The sequence below is a fragment of the Perca fluviatilis genome, chromosome 19 (assembly GCF_010015445.1).
Source record: "Perca fluviatilis chromosome 19, GENO_Pfluv_1.0, whole genome shotgun sequence".
In the NCBI taxonomy this organism is placed as follows: domain Eukaryota; kingdom Metazoa; phylum Chordata; class Actinopteri; order Perciformes; family Percidae; genus Perca; species Perca fluviatilis.
The window spans coordinates 21,396,848-21,423,173 of record NC_053130.1 but is presented as its reverse complement, the minus strand read 5'-3'; the positions used below and the strand labels follow the sequence as shown (position 1 = coordinate 21,423,173).

The 26,326-nt window shown below is 40.1% G+C and overlaps 1 protein-coding gene across 1 annotated transcript; it reads right to left on the bottom strand.

Moving 5' to 3' along the window:
• Positions 1-1,060: 1,060 nt before the first annotated feature.
• golga4 (golgin A4) lies at positions 1,061-26,102 on the bottom strand. The gene is given in 26 exon segments (XM_039783493.1): positions 1,061-1,847; positions 1,997-2,083; positions 3,286-3,371; positions 5,125-5,200; positions 5,568-5,636; positions 5,827-5,847; positions 7,951-8,037; positions 9,052-9,182; positions 9,604-9,725; positions 9,819-11,628; positions 11,631-13,584; positions 14,076-14,231; positions 14,338-14,436; positions 14,678-14,856; positions 14,954-15,101; positions 15,459-15,542; positions 16,784-16,974; positions 17,122-17,275; positions 17,980-18,078; positions 18,768-18,824; positions 18,959-19,006; positions 19,163-19,489; positions 19,613-19,681; positions 23,221-23,322; positions 24,653-24,730; positions 25,880-26,102. Coding segments are annotated over 26 exon segments (6,327 nt in total). The 5' UTR covers positions 25,958-26,102; the 3' UTR covers positions 1,061-1,832.
• Between the last annotated feature and the right edge of the window lie 224 nt (positions 26,103-26,326).

Sequence of the window (26,326 nt, the reverse complement as noted above, 5' to 3'; positions counted from 1 at the left end):
TTTTGTTTATGTATAGGAATATTGATATGTAAACAAAGATGTTGTAAGGTATCACTTTTCTATATTCTGTGCCTATGTATTTATTGTGATATTTAATAGAGTAGATGAAGAGGAATATGTATATTCATATTTGCACGAAAATAATACTAGCTATACAGCTTTTATTTTTATATGATATGGCTGTTTTGTCAGAAAATGTCTTATTTTTATAGCGGTTATGTCTGAAAATGTCTTATCTGTGGTAATGTTTTATGTTTTGGGTGGACCCCAGGAAGAGTAGCTGATGTTCTGCATCAGCTAATGGGGATCCTAATTAAAGCTAAATCAAATTAGCTTATTTAAAAAAACTTTAGTTTTCACAGGCATATTGCAATTTATTTTAAAGTCAGCACAGTTAGACAATGAAATGAGTACACTGTTGTAAGGAATTTAAAGATTTTATGAAAGCTTTCATTACAAAATGAAGATGGTTTATTGGAACAAATATTATTTTATATATTACAACAGTAATTTTCAACACTTTTGGCATGTTTAGTGTCCCCATAAAACAAAAGCCATGTCTACTTGAAACCCCCTTGTTGCAGGTCTACCAGCTGTGACCAGTCAAAGAATTTCCTTGTTTAATTTCAATACTTTTTAAGAGTCCTCACGAAACAAATGATCAATATTTAAAAGGGAAAAAAGGCAAAGATAAAAAAAAAGTCTGAATATCGTGGAAATATTATAATTTTATGTGAAGCATTCTGCTTTCCTGGTTTCCTAATCATCTGGCCACCCCTGAATTTTCCCGTTAAAATGGGAAACTGCATTTTTGTTGTGAAGGAAAGAAATAAAGGTCAAACATAGGTTACCCCTGCTGAAGTATGTGACCCTACATACAGGATCTTTAAAAACAGATTTGTTGCGATGTCTGCTTTCAACGTGCCTATTTCAACAGGATTTTATCATTCTTTATCCCCTGCAAGACCGGCTAAACAATGAAAAACCAGGTAATGAGATAAGATATTGGATTTAACACGTTACTGTATGATAATAATAATAAAAGGAGTGACAAAAGGTGTTCTGTAAATAAGATTTAATTAGTTAAATCTGAAAATGTATAGCAAGCCATAGAGTGCCCTATAATACAGTCTTAATTATCATAGTACAATTTACAGTTGTGTTTTTGTGTCTCTATGTCAGTGTAGTGACAAAATATAAAGCATAGAAAAGCTGTGTTAAACAAACAAGGTCCAGGGCCAGTATATCTTAATGTGGTGCGAGAGCACAGTTAAAGGGTCGTTTACAGTTTTACAGAGGAAGTGATTGAGACAACAGCACAACACAGAAACCTATAAATCAACTGATCTGTCAGCATCAATACGTGATAATGATATAATTTATTGCACAAGCCAATCTGTATAAACACATTCTAAAATAAAAAGGAATCAATTTCACTTCATCTAAACATATAAAATAACAAACTTAATGTCAGAGTAAAATTAGATTTGTGGAAGATTTGTGTTTCTAATTCCCTCATACCTTTAGATATATTCATGCATACTGCAACACACACACACACACACACACACACACACACACACACACACACACACACACACACACACACACACACACACACACACACACACACACACACACACACACACACACACACACACACACACACACACACACACACACACACACACACACACACACACACACACACACACACACACACACACACACACACACACAATGCAGAGAGTAGGGCCTCAGCAAATCCAAGGCAGTCTTCCCCTTCAGCAGCAGCAGATTTTCATCCATAAATACCCGAATAATCCACACACTCATCGTAACCAAGGCTGTGGAGGGACAGATACATTTTTTTTTTTATTAATTAATCATGCAATCATCAATGAAGAATTGTTTGTAATGTGTTTTTTAACTGCAAGAGCACTGAGGTGACTTTAATGAATGAGCTTATAAAAGTAGCAGGTCAACGGATGCTTACAACCGCTTTTGAGTCTTCTTTGTCCAAAACCTTTTGTGCTTGGTCTGGAGGAAACTTGAGCATGGAGGTTATCACTTTGGCCATCGTCTGTGGATGAGGAGCAAATAAATAAATAATTAGAAAAAGCTTGACAACTGGCAATAAAAAAAAAAAAATTAAGATTAAAGCCCAACAAGGGTGCATGTATTTCCCCATTAACACATGGGATAATCAGAAACAGGGCTGCTGTGTGGGAAACCTAACCGCTCAACTAACACTAAACAAGGTCAGCATGTCTTTAAATGGCAAATCTGCGTCATGCACGATGTATGTGCTAGCAGGCAGCCTGGGGGACATCCTCCACACCGGGGAGGTCTGCCATGTTACCATAAAGACTAACGGTTTGCTGAGGAGCTGGGAAATCCCCACTGACTTTAGGATCATGTCAACGGTACTGTTAATTAGGGAGATCACTGTTCATTTTACCCAAGGAGACTGGACACAACATGACTTTTATATGGCATCCTAAATGGTCTCACATTTTGTGTGGTGCTGAGGTCAATAGGTATCTCGTTAAAAACATGGGATGGACTAACTCTCAGATATCATTAGTTAATGGTGGTTTAAAATGGTCTCCTTTCGAACTTAAAAATAAAATACAAATCATCAGTTCATGTTTTATTCATTAAATGTGTTTCAAAGTGAAACGCTGCGGTGTCATTTTTACACATGGATTTTAAGACATGATGTAATCATTTGCAACATGGAAAATGGTAGAATTATGATGTAAATAGCCTTAGATTGATGCAATCAAATAAACAGCTTAATCAAACTTTTTTCTTTATGATTTAATTGTATCATCATTGTTACCAGCGAACACATTGTTCACATCGCATGTCTCTGCACCACCCAGACACCTTTATGATTTCCTGAAGAAGCATCTCTATATTTGTCGCCATGCGTCACTATGATTGGCACCGCTATTTCAGAGCTATGAGACCAGCGATGGGACTGGCTGAGAGTGTATTTATTAATCACCTCAACCTCCTATCAGCAGCAGGTGAGCTTGGAGACTCCCACACAGTCTGTGACCTACTGCTTTGCGTTTGTTGCCGACTTGAGGTATTAAAACAGGGCCAAATGGACTTATTTCACCTGTTGTTCCTGGTGTTTTCACAGTCACCCAACCATTTATCAAGATGTAGACAGGTATTCGATATCCGACATTCAGAAATATTAGGAAATGTAAGCATATAAACAATCACTCTGTGTTTTTATAGCATAATACTGTAAGAAAATAAAAAGCATACTTTTGTTTCCCGTCCCATCATGTATTCAAACAACACCTTCCTCAGGTACTCCATCTCAGTAGGTTCACTGCTGTTGTATACAGGCTCTGTGAAAACAAGCAAAGAAACAGCCAGTTAATCATACGAGACCTGGTCAGCAACACAATAATGCGTACCTGAGTAAGACTGCAATAATCAACTGTCATATTCAGATCATATTTCATGAAGATTGTAACTGTTTTAGATAGTCAAGCTTTCTCTCTTTCATGCCCTGTTCCTGTGCTATATGTGAATACTTAAAATAAATAAGATATAAATCAGGATGCAATTCTAAAAACATTACAGAGGTTTCTTCTTTCCTTTACAAAAGCATACAACAATACCTGTCACTGTCAAATACTCCAGCTGAATTCTGACACAACAACCCAGAGCATCATGTTTGTGTTAGCAACCATACACAAAGTCACTTTCTGCACAGGTATGGGTTCAAATTAAGCAGTAACTATAAGCACAGGAAAGAATGGCGAGGCTCAGCATGACCACATTAATACCACAAAGAATGAACGTTTTACTTCTACCCCCAAAGCTATAACTATGAATGGGAAACTGTGTTACAGCATGGATAGGGCTGGTAACACTTAAGACTACTGCTTCTACCACTGAAATATCTCATTCAGGTCTTTAATATGGAACAACACCCACTGGCTTTCTGCTTATCTGGAATAATCATTCAGACAATGCTAAATGTCCCTGCATGCACCAAGAGAGACCGTGCGATTAGAGGACAGAAAAAAGTGATAGAGAAGTGCAAACAACTCTTTGATCTCTTCAGTGGAGTAATATGTCACCAATAAATCCCATAGCCTTTGTCCTCCTGACCCCATGTTGCCCCAGCGGAGCTCACCATTCCAACCCACATGAAACGGTATATAAACAGCCCTCTGATCAGCCCTACCACCTGAAAGCACAGCTCTGGGATTTAAGTAGGCTCATCAGATTCATAATGAGTGGAAGACGCTTTCACTAATAAGTACTGTAATCCAAAGGAAATACAGAACAGAGTAGTCATTAGCTCGGATGTAGTATATGTATTGGAAGTAGAGGATTTGAGAAGTAAAAGTCTGTGTGTTGCAGGGTCCCGTGTGGGAAACGTTGAGACCAAAATCTGCTAAACCCATTAAATCCAAGGATGGCTTCTTCAAACTCCCCCCCCCCCCCTTTCTGACAGCAGATTCTCTTTATTACACCAGCAGGGAAGCTCTAAGAGAGAATTCACTCAATCTTCACACACACACACACACACACACACACACACACACACACACACACACACACACACACACACATATATCCTAACCTTAACCACAATGCTTATATGTCTAACCCTAACCCAGCATCTAACCTTAACCAAACCCTAATTATAACCGCAGCTCCCATCTTAACCAGCAAGCCTAAAATCATGCTTAGTTGGCTAAAATGTCCTCAAAAGCATAGTTAAACCCGACCACACACCCACACTCTTCTCACAATCTGCATATGTTGTCCAACAGTATTTCTCATCAATGAAGCAATGTGGGGACTGGCAGATTAGGCAGACTACTGCTAGGTACTGTAACTCTGAGATCCTACAGAGCAGCTTGACTAGGGGGACAATATCTACAGTAAACAATGCATATGTTAACACAATATACTGTGTAATCATATGTGTTAAAAAGCCCTACTATAAAGGCTATTAGGTAACCTATTTTTTCCCATGATGTTGCACTGTGTGAAGCATTTTGCGTGGCATCTTTGTTGCGCTGCTCTTAAAGGAAATTGGCTCAAGAAGCAGAACTAAGTGATTCATGGTGTTAAAATTACCTTTGAATGTGCTCCCGAGATGAGTTACAACAGTGGTTCGGTGGAAACATTTAATCTTGTCCTCAAGCGAGTGAATCTACCGTGGAGAAACACATGCATGCACAGATTAATAATTTAAAAGAATTGAAGCCATTTGACCCCAGTGGGTTAATTCTATGCATTAGTCTAAATGTTGCATGGGACATAAGCACAGCATTTAGTTGATCATCCTCGGGGGATGTTTTTGAGAATGACGATGTGTGTGAGAGAAACTGTGGGAGGCGTTGCTGCGATTGTTTATAGGGTTAAACCAAATGTAAACAGATGTGCTTCGTAATTAAGTTGATGCAGCAGGAGAGCAGTAGCTCCTCTTGCTGGAGGCCACAGAATCCTGGGAATACACTGCATGGGTTTTGCTATTCACTTGTCCTCGCAAAGAGCACACGCAGGGGCCCAACACTCACTCTCTCAGCAAAGCCCTGTTCCCTCAGCCGAGCCTCGCTCAGCAAAGTTGTCTTCTCGGCTAGCTGAGCCTGAGGTAGAAAAGGACAGAACATTAATGTCAGTGAGAACTCAAAGGTTTATGGTGGAACAAGTCACACAATGCACAAACAGTAATGTGCCTATCAATGATGCATGTTTTCTTGACTGAATAATTGTTTTAAAGTGGTAATAGGCTGGAATGATATGGATCCTAGAAAACGTAAAAACCAGCAAACATACCTGTAGGTCTTCTATGCTCATCTGTGCCCAAATAAAGAAGAAAAAAAATAGATATTGTATGTTACAATAGAATAAAAAAAGATATGTGTAGTAACAGTAAACATTAATATATACATTCAGTCAGTTATGGCATAATAATAATTAAGTAAACGGTCCAGTTTTTCTTTTAAGGATGAGTCTGCTAATATTCTATGATTTTAGTGTCCACAAATCTCATGACCAAAGCCAACCATAAATTAATCCCAATAACTATTGTTTGTGTACCCAAAGTCTGATATATGTTATTCCTCAGTGCCATAGAGCTCCATTGTTGTCCATAACTATTAAAAACACATGAATAAGCCACACTGTTGCACTGGATGACACACTCCTTCATACCATGAACACACAACTCTTGCTAGAGCACCAAATTTGTATTAATCTACCGCTGAAAATAGTTCCCGACATGTGGCCGGTTGGGCTCAGTGGGTAAAGCAGGCGCACATATACTGAGAGGTTTATGCCTCGACGCAGAGGTCCAGGGTTCGAATCCGACCTGTGACGATTTCCTGCATGTCTTCCCTCTCTCTCCCCGTTCTCACCTAGCTGACCTGTCAAAAATTAAAGGCGGAAAAGCCTAAAAAAAACTATCTTAAAACATTTTTTTTGTGTCTAGTTTGAGTGCACACAGCTCACAGCTGTTTTAAGAAATGATTTAGCTTTTTTTTTTTTTTTTTTAAATGACACCATATATTTCTTCTCTTTTTTTTGGGCCATTTTTAGGCCTTTATTGACAGGACAGCTGAAGAAATGAAAGGGGAGAGAGAGGGGCGAATTACATGCAGCAAAGGGCTGCAGGCCGAAGCCGAACCCGGGCCCGCTGCGTTGAGGTGCAAACCTCTATATGGGTGCCCGCTCCACCAACTGAGCTATCCGGGCGCCCGACACCATATATTTCTGTGACCCGTTTTGGGAGCCACATACAGGTGGAGGATGTCAGAAAGGCCTGCGAGACGGACAAATACTGCTGGTTTTGGTACAATAAAAAAATAGAATAACACCTGCCTTATCTTTTAATTTTGTACAGTACAATTCAGGACTGAACTGAGAACTGTTCATGCCCAGTTAAGTCTGCACAGACAGTCTAAACTGGATTTGTGTTTCTGAAAAAGCGTTGGTCTGCTGTCTCTATGGACAGACAAATTAACCCACTGTCTAAATGAAAAATGGTTTGTGAGGCCCATAGTAAGGAAAGGCCTCCCTGAGCATGAACCCATACAGTCCACCCATAAAGTTATTACCTCACCAGGGAAAAATGCAGCAGAGAGAGCAGCGTAATTCTTTGTGTTTGTGTGCATCTGGACACAGTGTAAAAGGTAGAAGAATCAGCGCGGGGGTCTCGTGGTACCTCAACACCTGGGTAAAACTTCTCTCTGGAGTACTTTTGTCCTATCTGGCCTCTTTCCAGTATGTCTGCCTGTGAGAGTATTGCTGTAGTATAAATCTAAGGTTTAGAATCACCTCGTGTGATGATAATTGAGAACAGGGATTGAGGCTGGCTGCTGCCTCACAATCTCTGTTTTCCGAGGGGAACATTCCTGAATGATTCAAACGAGCTTCACAGCATCCGGCGCGCTTTGGACAGCAGCCACACGACTGGGGCGAGAGACTGATCAGAGCAAAGTATGTGTGCAAATAGTCTCTGAGCTTTTAGGCGGAATCCTTCAATTACGAAGCAAGACAAAGAAAAAGATAACCGATAACTGCTACATCTGTTAACCTGGATGTGAACTTTCAAAGAATATCTGAAAGGGCCTCATTGTATGGACACAAAAACAGGTCTGGATTAGGTCGTCATTCAAAACTAGTAATGCTTCCATCAGACAGCCTTTTCCCAGAGGAGAAAAGGTGATTTCATACAGTCATTGTTATTTCATGCAGCCATTGTGAAGGCTGATGATTTCAACAGAATCACTATATAAATTGTATCTACAACTCCAGTCTCATATGGACTTTAATGGATGAAGGTATGATTTTCTACATCTGTGTCAACGGAAACATGTTCCCAATACATCAACCAGTTGGGACACCAATCACAGATGTTTGACCTGGTGAAGATGTACAGTAGGTCAGACATTTTTGTACCTCAGTAGTGTCATGGCCCTTTGCTTGCAACTCCTCCAGTTCTTTCTGAACCTGCCACACTCGGCCTCCCATCTCCTCCTCTCGACTCTGAAAATATAAGAAGAGAAAGAACAATGGCTGAGTCATTTCATCTCAGCATCACAACTCAAGTATGTCGGTCTAATCACTCACAGCCTTATTTCAGACCACCCCCCCTAATTATGTTTGGAGACAGTAAGGGAGACAGTTTTCTTTTTAAGTTATCGTTTGACCAGTTTCCAAATATATATCATACAGCAGGCGTTTATTGAGGATTAAGATAAGTTTTTTTTAGACCAGTGGTTCACCCAGGGAGGGAGCTGTAGTAAAATTTACGATATGATTAAAAATATATAACCACATATTAAGCAACACCCTGTGTGTGATCTGAGCAAAGCTGGAACAGTTAGCTGAAAATGTAATGGCTAAATGGTTGAAATAGTTCAATAAACAGCTGAAAGATACGTAGCTAAAACTATAAAGCAGTTGAAACAGTTAGCTTAAAGTGGTGGATAAATGATTGAAATAGTTAAATATAAAAATATTTTTAAAAAATCAATCGGTTTATGCTACATTTAAATAAACATTTAAAAAAATTATGGCTGGTTTACGAACCGTTGTTGACTAGTCAAAGGGCCACAGCTGTTCTTTGGATGCCATGTGTATACTGTGACTGTGTACATAGTGAACAGTATTTGATGATGCTTGTTGTATGTAATGTTTATGCCGATTGTATTATTGTTCACCTTGCTCGGGGACTGGGGATGAAAATTTGCTTTTGGCTATATCTCTGTATAATACATCAGATTGCATGTGTTGAAATGTATGTTTATTATACAAGGTCCCGGTCAAATAAACTTGAAAATAAATAAATGAAGGGGTACTTGAGTTCATCTGACGGAGCTGTGCAGCATGTCAAACAAAAACGGTTGGAACCACTGCTTTGGACTGAGGGGAGGCAGTTGCCAACTAATGCAGTGATGACTGCCAAATGGTGGGTGGGGTTCATTTTCTTTCCATGGTAAACCTTACTGAATCTTATTTAAAAAGGAAAAATGTTTAAGCTTCATCTTTTCAAAGTACCTGTAAAACCTCTTCATATTTCTTAACAGTTCTTTGCAAATCATCCTCCTTCTGGCAAATCACCTTCCTCAGCTGACTGGCTTCTTCCCGATGGCTACTCATGAGCTCTTCCTCCACAGTCTGGGCCTTCTCTGTGTCGAGGAAAGGGAAAGAAGCCAGAGTTAGCACATAAAAAAATAACCAAATTCATATTCCAAACCGCGCAGTCACCATCCCATCTGGAATGTAACATGATTTAACCATAGAGGAAACATGGCACTTCAGACACACTTTCCAAATGCAATGATCCCTTAATGTTGTTCCACCCAGTGTCAAGATTAAAAAAAAAAATGCATCATGTTTCCATGTAGTTTTTCTACCCTACGGTTTTACATGAAAGTTAATCATATTCACTTTGATTTTCCATTTTAAAAGGCATTTATTTGGTTGCCTAAACTGAAATGATTTTACCACAACAAGAGAAAATGATCTCAAACCCTTGATGCCCATGCATTACAACACAGCTGTAAATCTGGTCAGTTTCATCTTATGAATTATTTTCTCCCGCCTCACCAATAGTCTCCTTCACTGCTGTATCCATCTCCCTCTCTTTCAAAGCCATCTGTGTGTTGAACTCCCTCATTAACTGCTTGATAGCAGAATTGTGCTTCATCTCCATATCTTCCAACTCCAGTCTATTAGAACAGAGAGTAAAGGAAATGTATTAAATTAGCATGGACACCACAAGCGCGTGTTTATACATGATCAACTTGACATCATAAACTTACTTCAGCTTTTTCTCATTCTCTTCTAACAACTCTTTCTTCATGTATTCTAGGTCCTGTTCGTGCTCCCTCCTCAGTACTCGGATGTCTTTCTGTAGCCGGGCGAAGTCCTTGAGGATTTTCTCTCTCTCGTTCTTCACCTGATGCAGATTGCTCTTGACAGACTCCAGAGAATCACCGTCCACCTCTTGCATCGCGCTCCTGGTTTGCTGGATGCTGCTACATTCCACCTTCGTCTCAGCCTCAGGTTCTGATGGGTTTTGAACCTGCTTAATAGTTGCCTGCTGTTCATCAAGCCGAGCATCCTTCTCACACATTTCTTCTTTCAGGCGATTTATTGCTGCGAGAAGGTTTCCGTTATGCTCTTCCGCTTCTTTTAGCTTTGCTTCGATGTCATGTAGCGCTGACTTGGTTTCTTTGAGCTCCCCTTGTTGCGCTGCATCGCTCATCAGTAAAGACAACTTCTCTTCATAGAAGTTTTTTAATTCCTCTAAAGACTTTTCTTTATCGAGCCTCTCGTTAGTCAGAATTTGTTCGAGTTGTTGCTCCTGCTCTTCCTTAAGCTTGACGAGAGCTTCCTCGAGTGTTTTTGTTTTCTCCTCTAACGCTTCTGTGTGTTGTTTGCTGGACGTTTCATTGCTCTTGATTTCCTCCAGGCTAGTCTGAAGAGCCTTGATCGCCTGCTCTTTTTCCTCGAGCTGTGAGGTTAGCTGTTTTTTAATCTGACCGATTTTCTGCTCTGCTTTCTTCTTCAGCTCCGATACTTTGCGAGTGTTCTCCGCGGATAACTTCTCTTCAGCATTCTTCAGACTTTCCTCTTTGCTCTTGATAATCTCGTCTTTCATCCTTTCAAATTCATCCCTTTGACTTTCAAGCTCGTGTTTGCACTTTTGGTTGTCTTCCTCGAGGGAACGGAGCTTTTCCACCATCTCCTGCTCCAAATTACCATTCTGAGTGCACTGCATCTGGGTCTGCTGCAGCTGCTCCACCAGCTCTCTCTTTTCATTCTCCTTGATGCTGTGTTGCTGTTTGAGGTCAGCTGTGAGTTGCTCGCACTCTTTTGTCTTTAAGGCTAACTGCTCCTGAAGCTCACCGAGTCGACTGATGCAACTCTCCAGCTCAGAGGTAAGGCTGCTGACCTTCTGCTCCTTCTCACTCAACGCTTGGTCCATCTCAGACTTGCTGATGGACTGATTGTCAATACTTGCAGTCAGCCTTTGCAGGGCTTCGTTCTTCTCACAGATTTCTCGCTCCAGCTCATCGAGCCTGGTCTGCAGAGAGGTAATGGTGTTGCCATTCTGGGCGAACTTTGACTCCGTTTTCTTCTCATACTCAGACAGAGTGTTCCTGAGTGCATCTGCCTGCTCTAAAGCAGACTTTCTCTCCTGCTCTAATCTCTTAATGGTCTCCTCCATTTGAGCAGCATCCTCTTTATACTGCTGGGTCAGCTGATTTATGGCTTCCTCCTTCTCCTTTATGCTACTTGCTAGCTGATTTTTCAAGTCACTGGTGATGCTTTCCAGTTTACTGATATGCGACTCGTTTGTTTTCATACTTTCTGATATGAGTCTGTTTGCTTCACTCAGCTCTGCAATTTTCAGAGCTTTCTCATTGATAGACTGAGAATGATTCTCCTTCTCATGTGTTAAGGCTTTGACATGCTCTATATGAGCATTTCCCTGAGCAGTCATCTGTTCCAATGAAATGCATAGATTCTTATTCTCCTCTGTCTGCAGGCGCAGATTCTCCTCTAAAGTGCAAATTCTATCTACTTTATTGAGGATAACGTTTTTGAGATTCACCACATTTTTTGACTGCAGAGCAGTCTGTCTTTCAGCTCGTTCAACCTACATTCAACTCTATGACTGAGTTCGTTAGATCCACACTCCACTTTAGCCTGAACCTCTTTACAGTAATGCTCCATTTGGTTTCCGATCATAATTAATTGCTGCTGGAACTGTGCTTCCTTGGCTTGTAGCTGAGTAGCAGTTTCCTCAAATTTATTCTGCAAGTCCTCGCTTTCCTTACATCTGGAACCTTCCAGCGCTTTACGCTGCTTCTCCAATTCTTTCAAATTTCCTGACAAGGTCTTTAACTTCTCTTGGTTCTCTTCCTTTGTTGTGTTAAGCTTGTCTTGGAGGGAGTTTCTCTCCTTCAGAGCCTGGCTGAGGTTCCTCTCCACTGACTCCATTTGCTCTTTGAGCATAGCTTCACCCTGAGACAAACCTTCGAGCTTAACCGCTGCCGCATTGAGCTCTTCTTGCAGCTTCTGCACGGTGGTTTCTCGAATGGCCAGGCCCTCCTTTAAATCCTTTATTTCACACAACACTTGCCCGTTCTCCTCTTTGCTTCTGCTGAGTTGCTGAGAAACGTCCTCCAGTTCCTGAGCCTTCTCTTGTAGTATGTGTGAGTGTTTCTCAGTTAATTCTTCCTCCTGCTGTCCTAACTTCTCCTGCCAACGATGCTCCAGCTCCTCAATCTCACGCTTATGGGTGTCATGTAGCTTCTCCACTTCCTCCTTATGGTTGGCCTGCAGCTCTGACATTGCACTGCTAAGGCCTTGGGAACTTTTTTGGGCCATCTCTACAATTTTCTCTTGGACTTGTTGCTCTGTCTGCTGAAGCTCTCTCTCCTTCTTTGCAAGTTCTTTCTTCATGGCTTCTTCATTCTGCTGAAGCTTTTTCTTATAACTCTCGTGCATTTCTTTGGCCTTGTGTTTCAATTTTTCCATTTTTGTTTCCTGTGTTTTCAGCTTAGCTTCCATCTCAGTTACCGTGTTTTTCATCTTCTTTTCGTGGGCAGCTTTTTCATCATCCAGCTGTTTCTTGAGGCGAGTTTGTTCTTCCTGCTTAGTGTTCAGTTCTGTAGTAAATGACTTCTCCTGCTCCGAGAGCTCCTTTTTGGTCTGTTGTAATTGGTGCTCTAGTTCTTGAAGAGACTTCTCTTTTAGTTGACAATCATTCTTTGCTACTTCCAATTGATGCTCCAAATCCTTCTTACACTGATCAAGCTCCTCTAACATCTTACTTGACTGTGCATTTGATTCCTTTAGGCTCACACTATCCAGCTGGGATTGTGACAAACATTGCTGCAGTTCTTCCAATTCCTTAACCTTGACATTTAATTGTTGTACAGTGGAATGCGATTCCTCTTGTAGTGTTTTTTCTCTTAGGATGTGACCTTTAATTTCCTTTTCCTTTTCTCTCAGAACAATCCTCAACGCGTTAAGTTCCTCCTTCAGAGTTTTCTCTAGACCTCCAAGTGACTGCGCATGTTCCCGTTTGATATTTGCAAGCTCTACATTGTGCTTTTCCACGTGATCTTGAAACCTCTTCTCATGTTCCTGTTGAGCGGAACTATGAGCATCTTCAGCTGCTGCCACCAACCTCTCCTCCAGAAGCTGTTTACTCTTCAAAGCCTCAGAAAGTTCAGCAGAAACTGCCTCTAGCTCTGCCTGCTTTGCATCCAGTTTCTCCAAAGTTTTCTGGTTCATGTCTTCAACATGTGCTTGGAACTGCAGTTCCTTATCTTCCAGGAGGGCCTCCACTTCAACTCTGTGTTTTTCCTTGAGCTCCTCAAGAGCAGCATTATTCTGCTGCGTTAGGGTGCCCTTGTGCATTTCCAGTTGCTCCTGGTGCTGTTGCTCTAATGCAGAGATTTGCTCTTTGTGTTGATACTTCAACTCGTCTAACTGACTGGAAAGTTCATGAGACAGACTTGATCCATCTTGTGAGAACTTCTCCAGAGAGCTCTCCAACTCCAATACTCTCTGCAATCACATACATGTCGGTTGTTATATCATTCTATAAAGTCACCACAGTTAATCATTTCACAGAATTCTGAGACAACAACAAAAAAAAAGCAAATAAAAGGCTTTAATTTCTCATTAAAGATCCTTTAAGGTAAGAGCCTTTTCTTGAAAGGGTCCATGTTTATGTGACAAATTGATTGATGTGGAACAGCCTGTTCCACATTAAAACAGTGTATTGATGTTTCTGTTGTGCCTAGAGCATTGCCAAATATATATAAATATACACATGAATCATGTTATACATATATACACATATACACACACACACACACACACACATAAAAATGCTATTTTGTTAATCGAATAACGATTAAAGAATAAAGATTTAAGATAAGATATAAAGATTTGATCCTCAAAGAATTCAGTCAGCCCTAATGAATAAGTCCAATATTTCCCAAGTAACTACATTTATCAAAAAATAAATAAATAAATAAATCTATCTAACTCACAGTTTTTGCAGCTTCCAGCTCCAGCTGTAACTCTTTAACCTTGTTTTCAGCTTCAGTCCTCAGAGCGGTCTTCTGTAACTCTACATCCTCCAGAGCCAGAGAGGACTGCTGTTCCCGCTCTTTGCCTAACTGGGCAAACTCCTCTTTGCATTGCTCCTAAATACATAAGCATGTCACATCAAAATTTAAAAGCGATTGTTTTTCTTCAGATTTACTTGGATTATGTTGTGAAATTAAACAAATGAAAACCTTTGGCACATACCACAGCTTTGTTGATTCGGACACTGATCTCTTCTTCTTTAGCAGCCAAAGCTTCACTGTGGAATTTTTCCATTTTGGCCACAGTTTCATCCGATGATTTCTAATAATGATGATAATAATAATAATAATAATAATAAAAATAATAATAATAATAATAATAAATAAGATGTATTTAGTGCTTTTTCTGTGTTCTCATAGACACTTTACAACATAACATACATTATAAATATGAACAAAATGAATCAAAAGTGAATACATGGACTAATAATAAATATATAACAAATAAAAATCATATGAATGAGAGTAAAGAGCATAATAAAGAGCAGCCGTCACTTCCTGACCTTCATGATGGTGACAACCTCCTGTTTGACTCGTGTGAGTTCCTGCTGCAGAGTCTTCCTCTCTTCCTCACTGGCCCTTTCAACCTCTTTCACCTGCTCCTCCAGCTGAACCTGCAGCTGTTTTCGGGCCTCTTCCGCCCTCTGAGCTACACCCAGCGCTCGTTCAAGTTCTTCAAATGCTTCGAGAGAAAAAAACAACAGCAACAAAAAAACACTTTATTTACATATCCAGAAAAGACATTTACATATACACTCACAGAGGTGGATTCCACTCACCTGATTTCTCCGCCTTTTCTTTCTGTTCCTGTAATTCTTCTTTCTGGGCAGTAGCCTGCTGGAGCCTGGAGCGTAGCTGTGCAACCTCCTCTTCTTTCATTTCCAGTGTCTCGTGCATCTGGCGCTTTGTCTCAGCAATAACCATTCCCTGAAAGCCAGCAACCCATGAAGCAAACATTTCAACCTTTTAACTCTAACTGGTCTGAGAAAATGAATTGACACTGCAATTGATGTTGATTTGCTGAGTGCTATCTCTGTATTTTACACCCTAACTCAAGCTCAAGTGTGCATAATTGTTTTTGACTTTAAGTGCTTTCAGCATTCCTCACACAGATCTCATGAGCTGCTGTCCATCCTGCAGAGCTGGGGTCAAAGTTTAAGAGAAACAATATGGGACTTCAAGGTGTCGTACTTCTTTCCTCCATGGCAGAGTAAAAAACATGTCATGTCTGAAGCAGCACGGTCAATCAAGATGTGACTAAAGTCTAAAAAACTCCTCACTCACCTTGTCCTGCTCCAGCTGTTCAATGAGGTTCTTGGCATCACGCAGCTGAGTGATCAACTTAGTCTTTTCTGTAGTGTGCAGTTCCTATAAACATAAAACAGTTGACAAAATTACAAATGAGAAAGTCACATGCTTTAATTTTTTTGTACTCGTATCCTGTATGTGCTTTGGTCAGATAACTTCAAAATGTTTTCTGCACCACCCAGGATGCCTCACCCACAAGCCAAATAACCAGAGAGTGTACACAAGCCCAGCTAAACCAACAAGTCAACCCAAATTACAGCCCACTTTAGCAGCAGTGGCATGTAGTAGCTATTGGAGCCACAAGGCATAAGTGTCTACACAGGCTTTGATTTAACAATATCTTGATGTTAAAAAATTCAAATAACTAATTTTAAAAATGTATTTTGCTGTAAATATACAAATAAAAAGACAATACAGCATGCAATACTCTGTGTCAACCAGACTGTAAATAATAAATTCATAAATCCCTGAGCCTAAGGTCTCGGGAACGTAGACAGATGGTCTGTTTTATGGGATATTTGTCTGAGGCAGGGGATGAGCACAGCACAGCTCACCAGTTCCAGGATTCCTTCATGCTGCTTAAGAGGGCTAAATGCCTGTTAACCTCCGCTTTTCCTGACACAAGAAGGGCCCTATTCCCAAACAGACTGCAGATTCAACACAATAATTATGGTAAACAATTTTTTGAAAGCAAGTCAATCAACATACAGACGAGCTGTCTATTCTCACGGTGTCTTAGTAACAACACACATTTGTTATCAGACGCTGCAAAACATGAGAGCGGCTATGGACAAGCTGAACAAGCCGATCATACCACTGAAGCAAAATGTTTTGAAATGAATGAAAACAACGGTTCAGTCATGTCACGGTGACATGACATGAACCCTGGTCCTGGAGCTTTGCCAGGGAATTTGGGATGTTCGGACTCTTGAGAACCACAGCGGTCCACTGTGTCACTGAGATAATTGAGTCGCATTATCAGTGGACCGTAAAGACTCTGGCAGACATTTTGCAGCATCTCAACCCAGCCTCATTTTAATCAAACCTCTTCATGATTACAGCTTACTGCCCCATCAATTTCTAGTGAGTGGCTGTTAAAGAAAATTGCTTTAAAATATTTAGTTACTTTCTTCCTTCGAAATTAGCTTATTGGCAAAGTATAAGTAAGAGCAAACATTATCTAAAATGTATAGATCAATTTGACTGAAGAAATATAAGGGTGTATGGTGTATATACAAGTAGGACTATGGTCGACACTCCAGTATCATTGCAATTGAACATGTGAAACACAGGTTAGCCACCTTAGTCTTCTCCAGCTCCTGCAGTCTCTCCTGCAGCTGCTCCTGCAGAGTTTCATTCTCAGTGCCCAGCTGGGCGCTGCGCTCCTTGTGTGTTCGCATCACTTCTTTGCACTTCTGCAGCAGGTTTTCCTGCCTCTTCACTCTCTTCTGCAGAGCCTCCATAAGTTTGGTTGGATCACTGTTGCCCTCTCCTGCCCAAAAAATAAAATGCACTGGTTATAAAAAATGATATTGCACACAAATAGAAATGATTGTCATACAAGTCTCATACACAGCAACTGAATGTTTCACTTTTGCTCCTAACCAAAATACAAATATAGATATAAAAATGTGCTTACCCTCAGTGACTTCAGGCTCTACTCCTTGCTCCTTCAAAGGACTTTGTGTGGAAGAGGTTGAGTCTGAATCTGCATCTTCAGATTGAGGAACGTCCCCCTCAGGTGGCACAGCACCGGCAGAGACCCCCTTGGCTCGTTTCTTCAACAGAGCAACCTGTTAGAAAAAGCAAAAACCAGTTAGTAAAATAAACCTCTTACTTGGGTTAAAGACCAAAATCTGGCATTATTCCATGAATGTTTGGGTGTATAATTTGTGTATTCATAGTTTTTTTAAATTATTATTTGTACTGTTTTGCAAATATTGCAAGTGCAGGAAGAACCAAATTCTAAGGTTTCAGTTCAAATATCCCCCCCAAATCTCTGATTATAACAAATAATCTCTGATTGAAAGCTTTAGTGCATAACTTTTTGAAATTAATGAACGTCCTTTACATTCAATCCATTATATAGTGCGACAGAAACTACGCACTATAGCTTTAATGTAAAATGTTGCCACATTTATTAGTTGATGCTGCAGTAAAATTAGCATATGAAATTCTTTCAGAGTAATGAACTTCTTTAGTTTCTACCACTATTATTCAAAGTACTGTATATGTGCACATGACAATATGTTGTTCCAGTGGCAATCAATGTTTCATAGTGTTAATACAATATTAAAGTCAAAAAAGTTTTGTGATTATGATTAGTGTAGTTTTTTTCTGGGTCAAATTCAAAACAAATTTCAAGTATTGTATAGGTAAAGACTAAATGTCGACTTTGAGTCATACTTTGCTGTCTTGTATGCCTGAAATCCTGAAAGCTGCTGACTTTGCCCCACAGAAACCACATCCACGCCACTATGTATGAACCAACACCTACCTGTGTTTGGAGTACAGTGATCATCTGGTCTTTCTCTTCTAGCGCTGCGTCAAACTCGTCTTGTAGGTGTTTCTTGGCCTGCTGGTCCATTTGAAGCTCCTAGAGATCATTTAATATGTTTACTAAGACATAAAAATGTAATCAAAAAGGAAGACAGATACTGACTAAGAGAAACAACAACCTTCATAACACATACCTGCCAACACTCCCATTTTTCTCCAGTTATTTAGCCCTATCTTCCGGACCCCTCCCGGTTTGTTATATCACCCGTAAACTCTCATAATTTGCATGGCCCAAACTCCTTTATAAATAATCGGACCAATATGTTTGTCTAATGTTGACCAGTTGCCAGATCTTGTATGAAACGCATCCTATTCACACAATACACACACCATATACAATTTTCAACCCATTTGTCACCTCAAACTGGCAACCTATAACCCAGTTCCAGCTTCGCGTAAAGCTCAGACCCGAAAGCGAGCAGATAAAAAAGGCAGGTGAATGCGGTGTTCCCGCAAAGAAATCAAAATATAGCTGTAAATTTCAACAGTGTTGGGCGCAACAATTTACATGCATCTTACCTAGTCATATTGACAATCTCCACGCTTTTTCTAAGGTGTGTCGCATTGATTTTAATGTAGCGCACAGCGGGAAAAATGACATTACCCAGCACATTAAAAGACAGCAGGTCTTACACTTAACAGTACCCCCATACCCCATCCCCCCCGGTCACAAATTTTGATAACCAAATGTTGGCAGGTATATCATAACATATAGCCTATATATACCTCCCGTAGCTCCCCTATCCTGCGGAGAGATTTATCTTGACACTGGCTGAGGATGACCTAAGGGGAAGGAGAACATAAATCTGAATTGATCAGTTCAGGATGCTACATATTTTCTGATGAGAAACCCCCTAGGGGAAAAACATCACATCAAAACTAAAATATTATCCAACATGGTAGGTAGAAGAAATTACCTGCGTTTTTTCTTTCTCTCGTTGCACTGTTCGGTACGCAGTAACCAGCTGTATGGTTTAGAAGTGGAGGTTAGTAAAAGGCGAAAAAGAAAGACAAAATCATGAATAAGGATACATCAAGATAACAATAGTTACACACTTCTATGGCAGGTTGACAACTCAACATTTGAATCTTCTAGGAGCCGTTCCCTGTGTGACTCTCACCTCGGAGTACTTCCCTCTGTAATTCCCCAGGCTCCTCTCCACTCTAAGCAGTCGGTGCAACAACTGCTCTTTGGAAAGGGACTCTGCACTTCCTGGTGGCTCCTCAGCTTCGCTCTCAATATCTGACGGGGGATCGTATGTGGGGGCGCCAAGGGACTCATTTTCTCCCAAAGGTGTCAGGGACTCACGCGATGAGCTTCGGACCAGGTTCTCTTTAGAGGGAGAGCGGAACAGGCTTTCTGCCCGACTGGCGCCACCACGAATCAACGACTCCATGGAGGGAACTCTTAACTGCAGTTTCTGGGCTAATGACTGTGTTTCCTCTCTCTGTTGGGAGGATCAAGAAAAGGTATAAAAAGCTCATCTTAAACAAAGATTTAATAAGCAACAGCATTATAACATTAACGAAGATCAGAGAGGAGGTAGCAGAAGATTGGGTAACAAACGTACATGAGGAGAAGCACTTCCATCTCCATTGATGCTACCTCTGGGAGATCTTGCTGGCCCTTTAGGGGTGCTCTGCAGATAAAAAGACATTGTGAGAGAAAGTGTGCAAGTGGTCTTGTCCTGGGCCAGTTAGTCATCCATACCCAGCGTGGCTCTCCCTGATTACTCTGGAGGGAGCAATATTAGTATTGCTGGGAGCAATGCAGGGGCAATGGGTACCCTCATGCAACTTGGAAAAAACAGAGGGGTTAATTATATAAAAGAAGGCATCTCTACTGTACATTAAACAAAAAGGGTTAAAACTAGACTACAGAACAGCCATGAGGTCAGAACAAACAGGACAGTTAAAAGTCAAGGAGAGCTGGTATTTTAATTAAAGATGCTTGGCAGTGCCGTGTGCAGCTGTATTACAAGAGCACAAGACAGTCATACTTGAAGTAAGTGAACATTTAGCAGCTTAGTTGGTTTAGTTGACTTGTCAGAAGCAGGATCAGAGTAAGCAGATATTCTCCTCCCTTGTCCAGCTCCAAGCTACTGTAGTGCTTCCTCTGGATTACTGTGAAAAACATTCAACATTTCTGTCCTGTTTCTTGTGGAAAAGTTCTTAATGAGACCGTAGTCACTTCCGGGATCGGTTTTAGCTTACTATGCAGCAACGGTCATTGTAGTTTTTATTTTGTGGGGGATGGTGAGGTTTAAAACCAAATTATTAAATGTATTTTTTTTTATTCGTATAGAGGCAGTTGTATGCTTCATTGAGTGTGTGAATGCATGTGTCAACAGAGCTAAATGAATATCACGGAAGCACTTATTTTACTGTAAGTGATACTATCTAGAAGAGTTAACTTTGATAAAGTCAGTTTATTCTCTCTTTATTTAAAGGTGTCCTGCCACACGTATTTCTTTACTTTGTGGTGATGTCTGAAGTTCTTCCATGGACTCTGTAACATTTTTTGTGGAAGAAATGCCTTGGTTACCTTGTTTCAAGCCATTCTAGCGTGGTATAGAAAGCCTACAGGAAGACTCAGCTCAATTTCTGCCAGTTCTCATTAACATTCGACAAGCTAAGCTGTTTGAATCTGATTGGCTAATAGCTAGCCAATGAGAGCCTGGCTGTCAGAATCCTTTACCCAGCCCAACTGGGCGAGCTAATGAATAGTAATGAGCTCAGGCAACATGATGTCAGACTGACCAGCTTTTGTAATTGGCCTGATTTCCCTGCTTATTTCTTTTCAGTGGCTAGAGCTTACAGAGGAGGTAGCAGTTCATTTTCACATTCACAACATAACACAAACACATATGGACCTAACATATTTAAAAAAAATTCAAGTAAAAACGATTTTGTATGGCAGGGCACCTTTAACTTTTGATTTAAAAAAGCCAATAAGTGACTGCTTCCTTCATTCTCACTGGTTTATGTGAATAAACAGGAATAAAAGACCCTATTTAAAAACTCTATATAGCATACAATACTTATTGACTTATTTCACTACTTCACCATGTGTGTCATCCCATGCAGATGCTCGTCACCTACCAAGACTTGAATGCCTCTATTGTGTTTCAGTACTGCACGTCCCAACACTCCACTTCTCAAATCTCGCAGACAACGAATGATTGACTAAATTCCACGTGGTTCTGAATCCAAAATCCTGTCACTCACAATAGTAATTACGACAACTACTACCTTGATCAAGTACCAGCAAAAACGTAATTGCAAGAGACAGAAATATAGCTCTTGTCAAATGACAAGCTGACAAAACAAGTTTGTATCTCCAAAATAAAATGTAAAAACCAACTAAATGAATGAGTGAATGAGATGGGAGTGAGTTTGATGGGATTAATGTCATTGGATTGAACAATTAACATTTTGATAACATTTGAATAAGATGTAGATGGAATGTGACAAAGACATTGTGATGGATTTAAGATATTTGTGGTTAATCACAAGAGATGATAATGACACCGGTTGTTATCTGTAGCTGCTACACATTCTTTCTAATTCTCCAGACTGTAGTGCAATTATTCACTTATCTCTAAATTCTATTAAAGTACATCAGAGGTTGTTTCAACAGAAAAAAAACCTGTTACTGCTAACTTTTTAAGTATAGTGGCATTATATATTTTCAATTCAATTATATTTAGCCAAGTGTAATAAAGAGTTACAGGTAGTGCCCGACCGATAAAGGATTTTAAGGCCGATATCGATACAAACATTTGGTAATTTAAAAATCCGATACTCCGATATATATTAAAAAATATAAATAAATATCCAGAAATGCGTAACAAAACATAAACAGATTTCCCTAACATTAGTTATTTGTAGTTATTTATGAGTCCGCACTGAATAATATAATGCAGTTTTAAAATAAACTTGTTTGTTTTATTGTCACAACAGAACAGAGGAACATCAAAATATAAAGTTCTGATAAATAAAATGTATAAAATTACAAATTTAAGATATGAAACTTAAAGTCCTTTGAACAAAAAATAACAAAAATCATTGTCTAGCCAACAGGGACGTTGCATATCGCCCTCTGGTGGACAAACTATGCAACGCCAACACTCATAACATGGTTAAAGGGTGTTTCGTCCGTCTTTATTTTATTTTTGAAATATTCATTTATAGGCCATTATAAATGCCGATACCGATAGTTTGGAAAATGCCTAACATCGACCGATATATCGGTCGGGCTCTAGTCACAAGGCATAGAGTTAAAGACTCAATTAATGTCTAATGCTAATATAAAATGCTCATGTAACTAGACAATTATAATAACAGTACTAAATATAAATGGCTAGGGTAAACAACCTCAATCAGCATTTGAAATAAGTTTTAAAATAGATAGTACATTACAGGAAATAGCAAGCCAAACTCCCTTTACACAGAGTGGTTAATGAGTAGTCAAAACACAAATATCGATTTACGTCAAACAAACACTTCATGTTGCATTTAAGTAGACATACGCAATGGTCTTACTGTATGCATTTAAAATCTGTAGTTGATGAATCGTTTCAAATGGCATTTTTCCTCTAGTCTTCTTACTGCCTCCACTTATGAACACACATCATCTAGTTTTTGAGCTCCACAAGCCACGCATCTACAAAGGTGCTTGGTTTGTTTATTTGGAAAAGTTACAAGCAATTTAACATTTCAAGCCTGTCCGTAGCTTGTAAAATGAAAAGGGCAACTCTCCAAATAAACAGACTTGTGGGGAGAAGGGACAAAGGCCATCAGGCAACATAACAGGGTGTTGAGGGTCTATACGGCAAGCAACTAAGGATACCTAAAGACAAGGGGGCAATATTCAATTCTGTAACAGATTATAAGAACTGAAAGGTAGGGCAATAAACCAACATACAGCAGAAAGCACACAAGCTTCTATCCCACAATGTAAACTCCCTTAAGATGCAGGGTTAGCCTAGATATGAGATGCCTTCTTGTTGCTAAATCCAAAAGAAACAGGAGACAGAGAGCAGGGAACAAGCTGTCCCTACTTGGGCCACAGTCCTCTACCGATTCCCCGAAGGCACGGAAGGGAGGAAGGAACAGGGCAAGAGGAGGAGGAGAATAAAGATGAGGAGGAAGAGACAGGAAGTGAGGACAAACTCACCACACTGGCTACCTGGGCCGTTTTGGGTTGTTTTGAATGGTCCAGAGCAAAGATAGTATACTCAGAGAGAAAAGCGGGCTCGGCTATCATCCCAGCCAGCACCTGACCCCGTCAGTGCAGTAACGGGACGAAAGGTGGGGAAAGGAGAGGAACACAGAGAGCAATGAGAAAAACAACACCATGAGTGTGAAATAGCGCAGAAGGGAGTGTCTAGCCAGACTGTCCAGACGAGGCTGGCCGAGAGAGACTCAGATGGGGAGAGAGAGAGAGAGAGAGAGAGAGAGAGAGAGAGAGAGAGAGAATTACAGAGGATAGGAAGAAAAATATGAAAAGCGGGAAAGTGAAACACTTCAACATTAATGTTATGACTGACCGTTTGGCATCTCTGCATGTAGTCTTAAGTTATGAGGTTGTTAAGAAATAGGCTAAATCTGCCTCCAATAAGCAATTAAACACTTTCAGAGATGTCAAAGTGTTACAGATTTGTGAGATGAAAAAAAGATGCTGCGATGATAAGAAGCTTCTAAGTTGAGAGCACATAGGCCCAAGGTACAATAACACATCTGTGCCGAAGGATAAAGGAGAAAGTGGAGTATAGAAACCTGAGCAAAAAGGGGCACTGTCACTATTCCAGTTCGAAGTCTGCAGTGTTGAAATGTAGAAAACTTGTCATTTTTTGATCTAAAGATCAAACAGCCAAAACTGTAAACATCCATATCTAAACTCTAAAATACACATATTAACCGGTTGCATCATCAATCTCACAGTCATGTCAGTATCTCATTACCGGCCTAATTCGGTCTAATGAATCAAAGAAGTCTTGCATAAACTTGCCCATATCCACTTAGGGAAAATATTGCAACAAATCACCAGAGAAAACACTGAGAGAAGGATACATCAATTATTCATAAACATGCTGAAATACGGTCTGCTCTCCACCATTAAAATGCTCTTACCAGTGTCTCTAAATGAGAATCTCTTTGGAGCTATTGTATGATATTTAATTTATGTTACAAAGCATTTTAATAAAATACCATTTATAATAATATTATAATACTATAATAATTGGCCAAGTGCTCTTAAAGATGAAATATGCATTTTTATCATATTAACAAATTATGATCAGCCTGGGACAGAAAGTTGATATTATTTCATTTTAGAGTACACGATGAGTAGTGAAAACTAGGAGCCTTTACTCCTGGAACTCAAAGCACTACTTGGTCACTGATTTGCTTTCACTTGACACAGCAATCAAAAAGAGAATGGTTTGTTATTGAGGGAGCGTTAAGCATAACAAAACAGAACATGACTGACAGAAACATTACTCTGAAAATTAGAATATATAATGGGGAGAGAACAAGACATTTCTGCAGGCTTCAGTTTGAGCTCAAAGATATTAAACACATCTATCAGAGGCTGACCCCATGCTCACCTCTCTGTCACTTGGAGAGGGCGAGCCATCATGATGAAATGGGGGGGTTTGACTGCTGCGCCGGTCTCCACTGCCCATCTGTTAAAATAAATAAAACAGTATTCGTATGTCCCCTATATTAAATTCATAACTATGCTCTTCTTTTCTTATTCTAAGGGTTTTGAGAAATCAAGTCTTTTGGTTACCTGACATACAATACTTTGATGGACCACTACTGCTATTTGCCTAATCTTACTTTTATCAGCATTAGTACACCCCACAGTTTTTCAATCTTCAGCTTCACCTTTGAACCCAATCAGCTTTCGGGTTTTCAGCAATGAGTGTCAAATGGCGTTTTTGAAGTATGCTCCACACAAGGGCCAAGTTGCATTAAGAGAAACAAAAACCATAATAAAAAGTAGACAAAAGCTGCCATGCACTACAGTACAATGGGGCTTTGGCAAACAACATCAAAAATGTTGGTTTTGGATTAAGCAAAACCAAACAACTGGGCTCTAGACCAAATCATCTTTGTTCAAAATACAAAAGAATAGTTAAAAGATAAAGTCAATTTATGCAAAACATTGACAAACTGCAACGGCAAATAAGGACAGGTTGAACCTGACCAGCAGGATTGTGATGAAACCATGCAGCATAGTGACAATTACCGTTAAACCCCTGATGAAGCAGCTTTGTAGCAGTGTGTCTAATGCTCATTTACTTTAACTTCCACGTTGAATTCTTGTTTCTCCAACGTTGGCAGGCGTTTGGCACTGGCAGGATTAGTATGTGTCAAGTAAAGCTGCCAGCTATTTGCAGCCCATGCAAGCAACATAAAACAGACACGCCCATACTGTCTCAGTGTCTATTATAGGATTCATTGCTAATGTTTTGGCTACAACGAAGTTCGTAGTTGGCCTACCTGGGACGATGAGATATAGCGGCTACCAGTTACAAGTTTTCTTGAACGCATCTTACTAGCAGCAGCTGATGAGAGCTAGCTAAGTTAAATGACTTAGCATCGTGCTAACGTTCAGAAGAGAGCAAAAGGGCCAACTGAATACAAGTCACAAAGGTTGACACCATATTAAGTTATGTCAATGGAATAATACTAAACAATCCGTTTTGAAGCATGAACCATAACTTCTGCGAAACGACAGGTATCTTCCTTAGCTGGCACCTCAGCAATGTAAACAGATATTAGCTTAGCTAGCTAGCTAGTTAGCTCCCAGCAACACAACAACCAACCTGGGCCTGCTGTGGTGACTGCGCATTCCTCTGCGGCGACTGCTCCTCGTTTATCCGCTGCTTAAGTTTTTTAAACATCTTGTCACGCCGATGTAGCTAACAGCTGACGAGCAGATGACTACTATCCGGCGGAGATGTATTTTGTTTCAGCTTAGGTTAACATCCAGTCTAGACTTCCTTGTACGCTTCCGATAACCAGCAGGTGACCGAGCTCTTTGCGCATGTGCGGCCAACGTGGAGGAAAACTTCAGACGTCAGAGTTAAAGGGCCAGTCCGACCAAAATTTGCTACAGCGCCACCCTTGGAGAAGAGAAGCACTCCTGTTTCCAGGTAACTCTCATAACATAACAGGACCTGCTTGTATTACAATAGTTGGAGGTCCGGCAGCCCATTAGTAACTGCACATGGTAGTTTGGAGTTGCACTTTACTTACAGAATGCAAAGCAA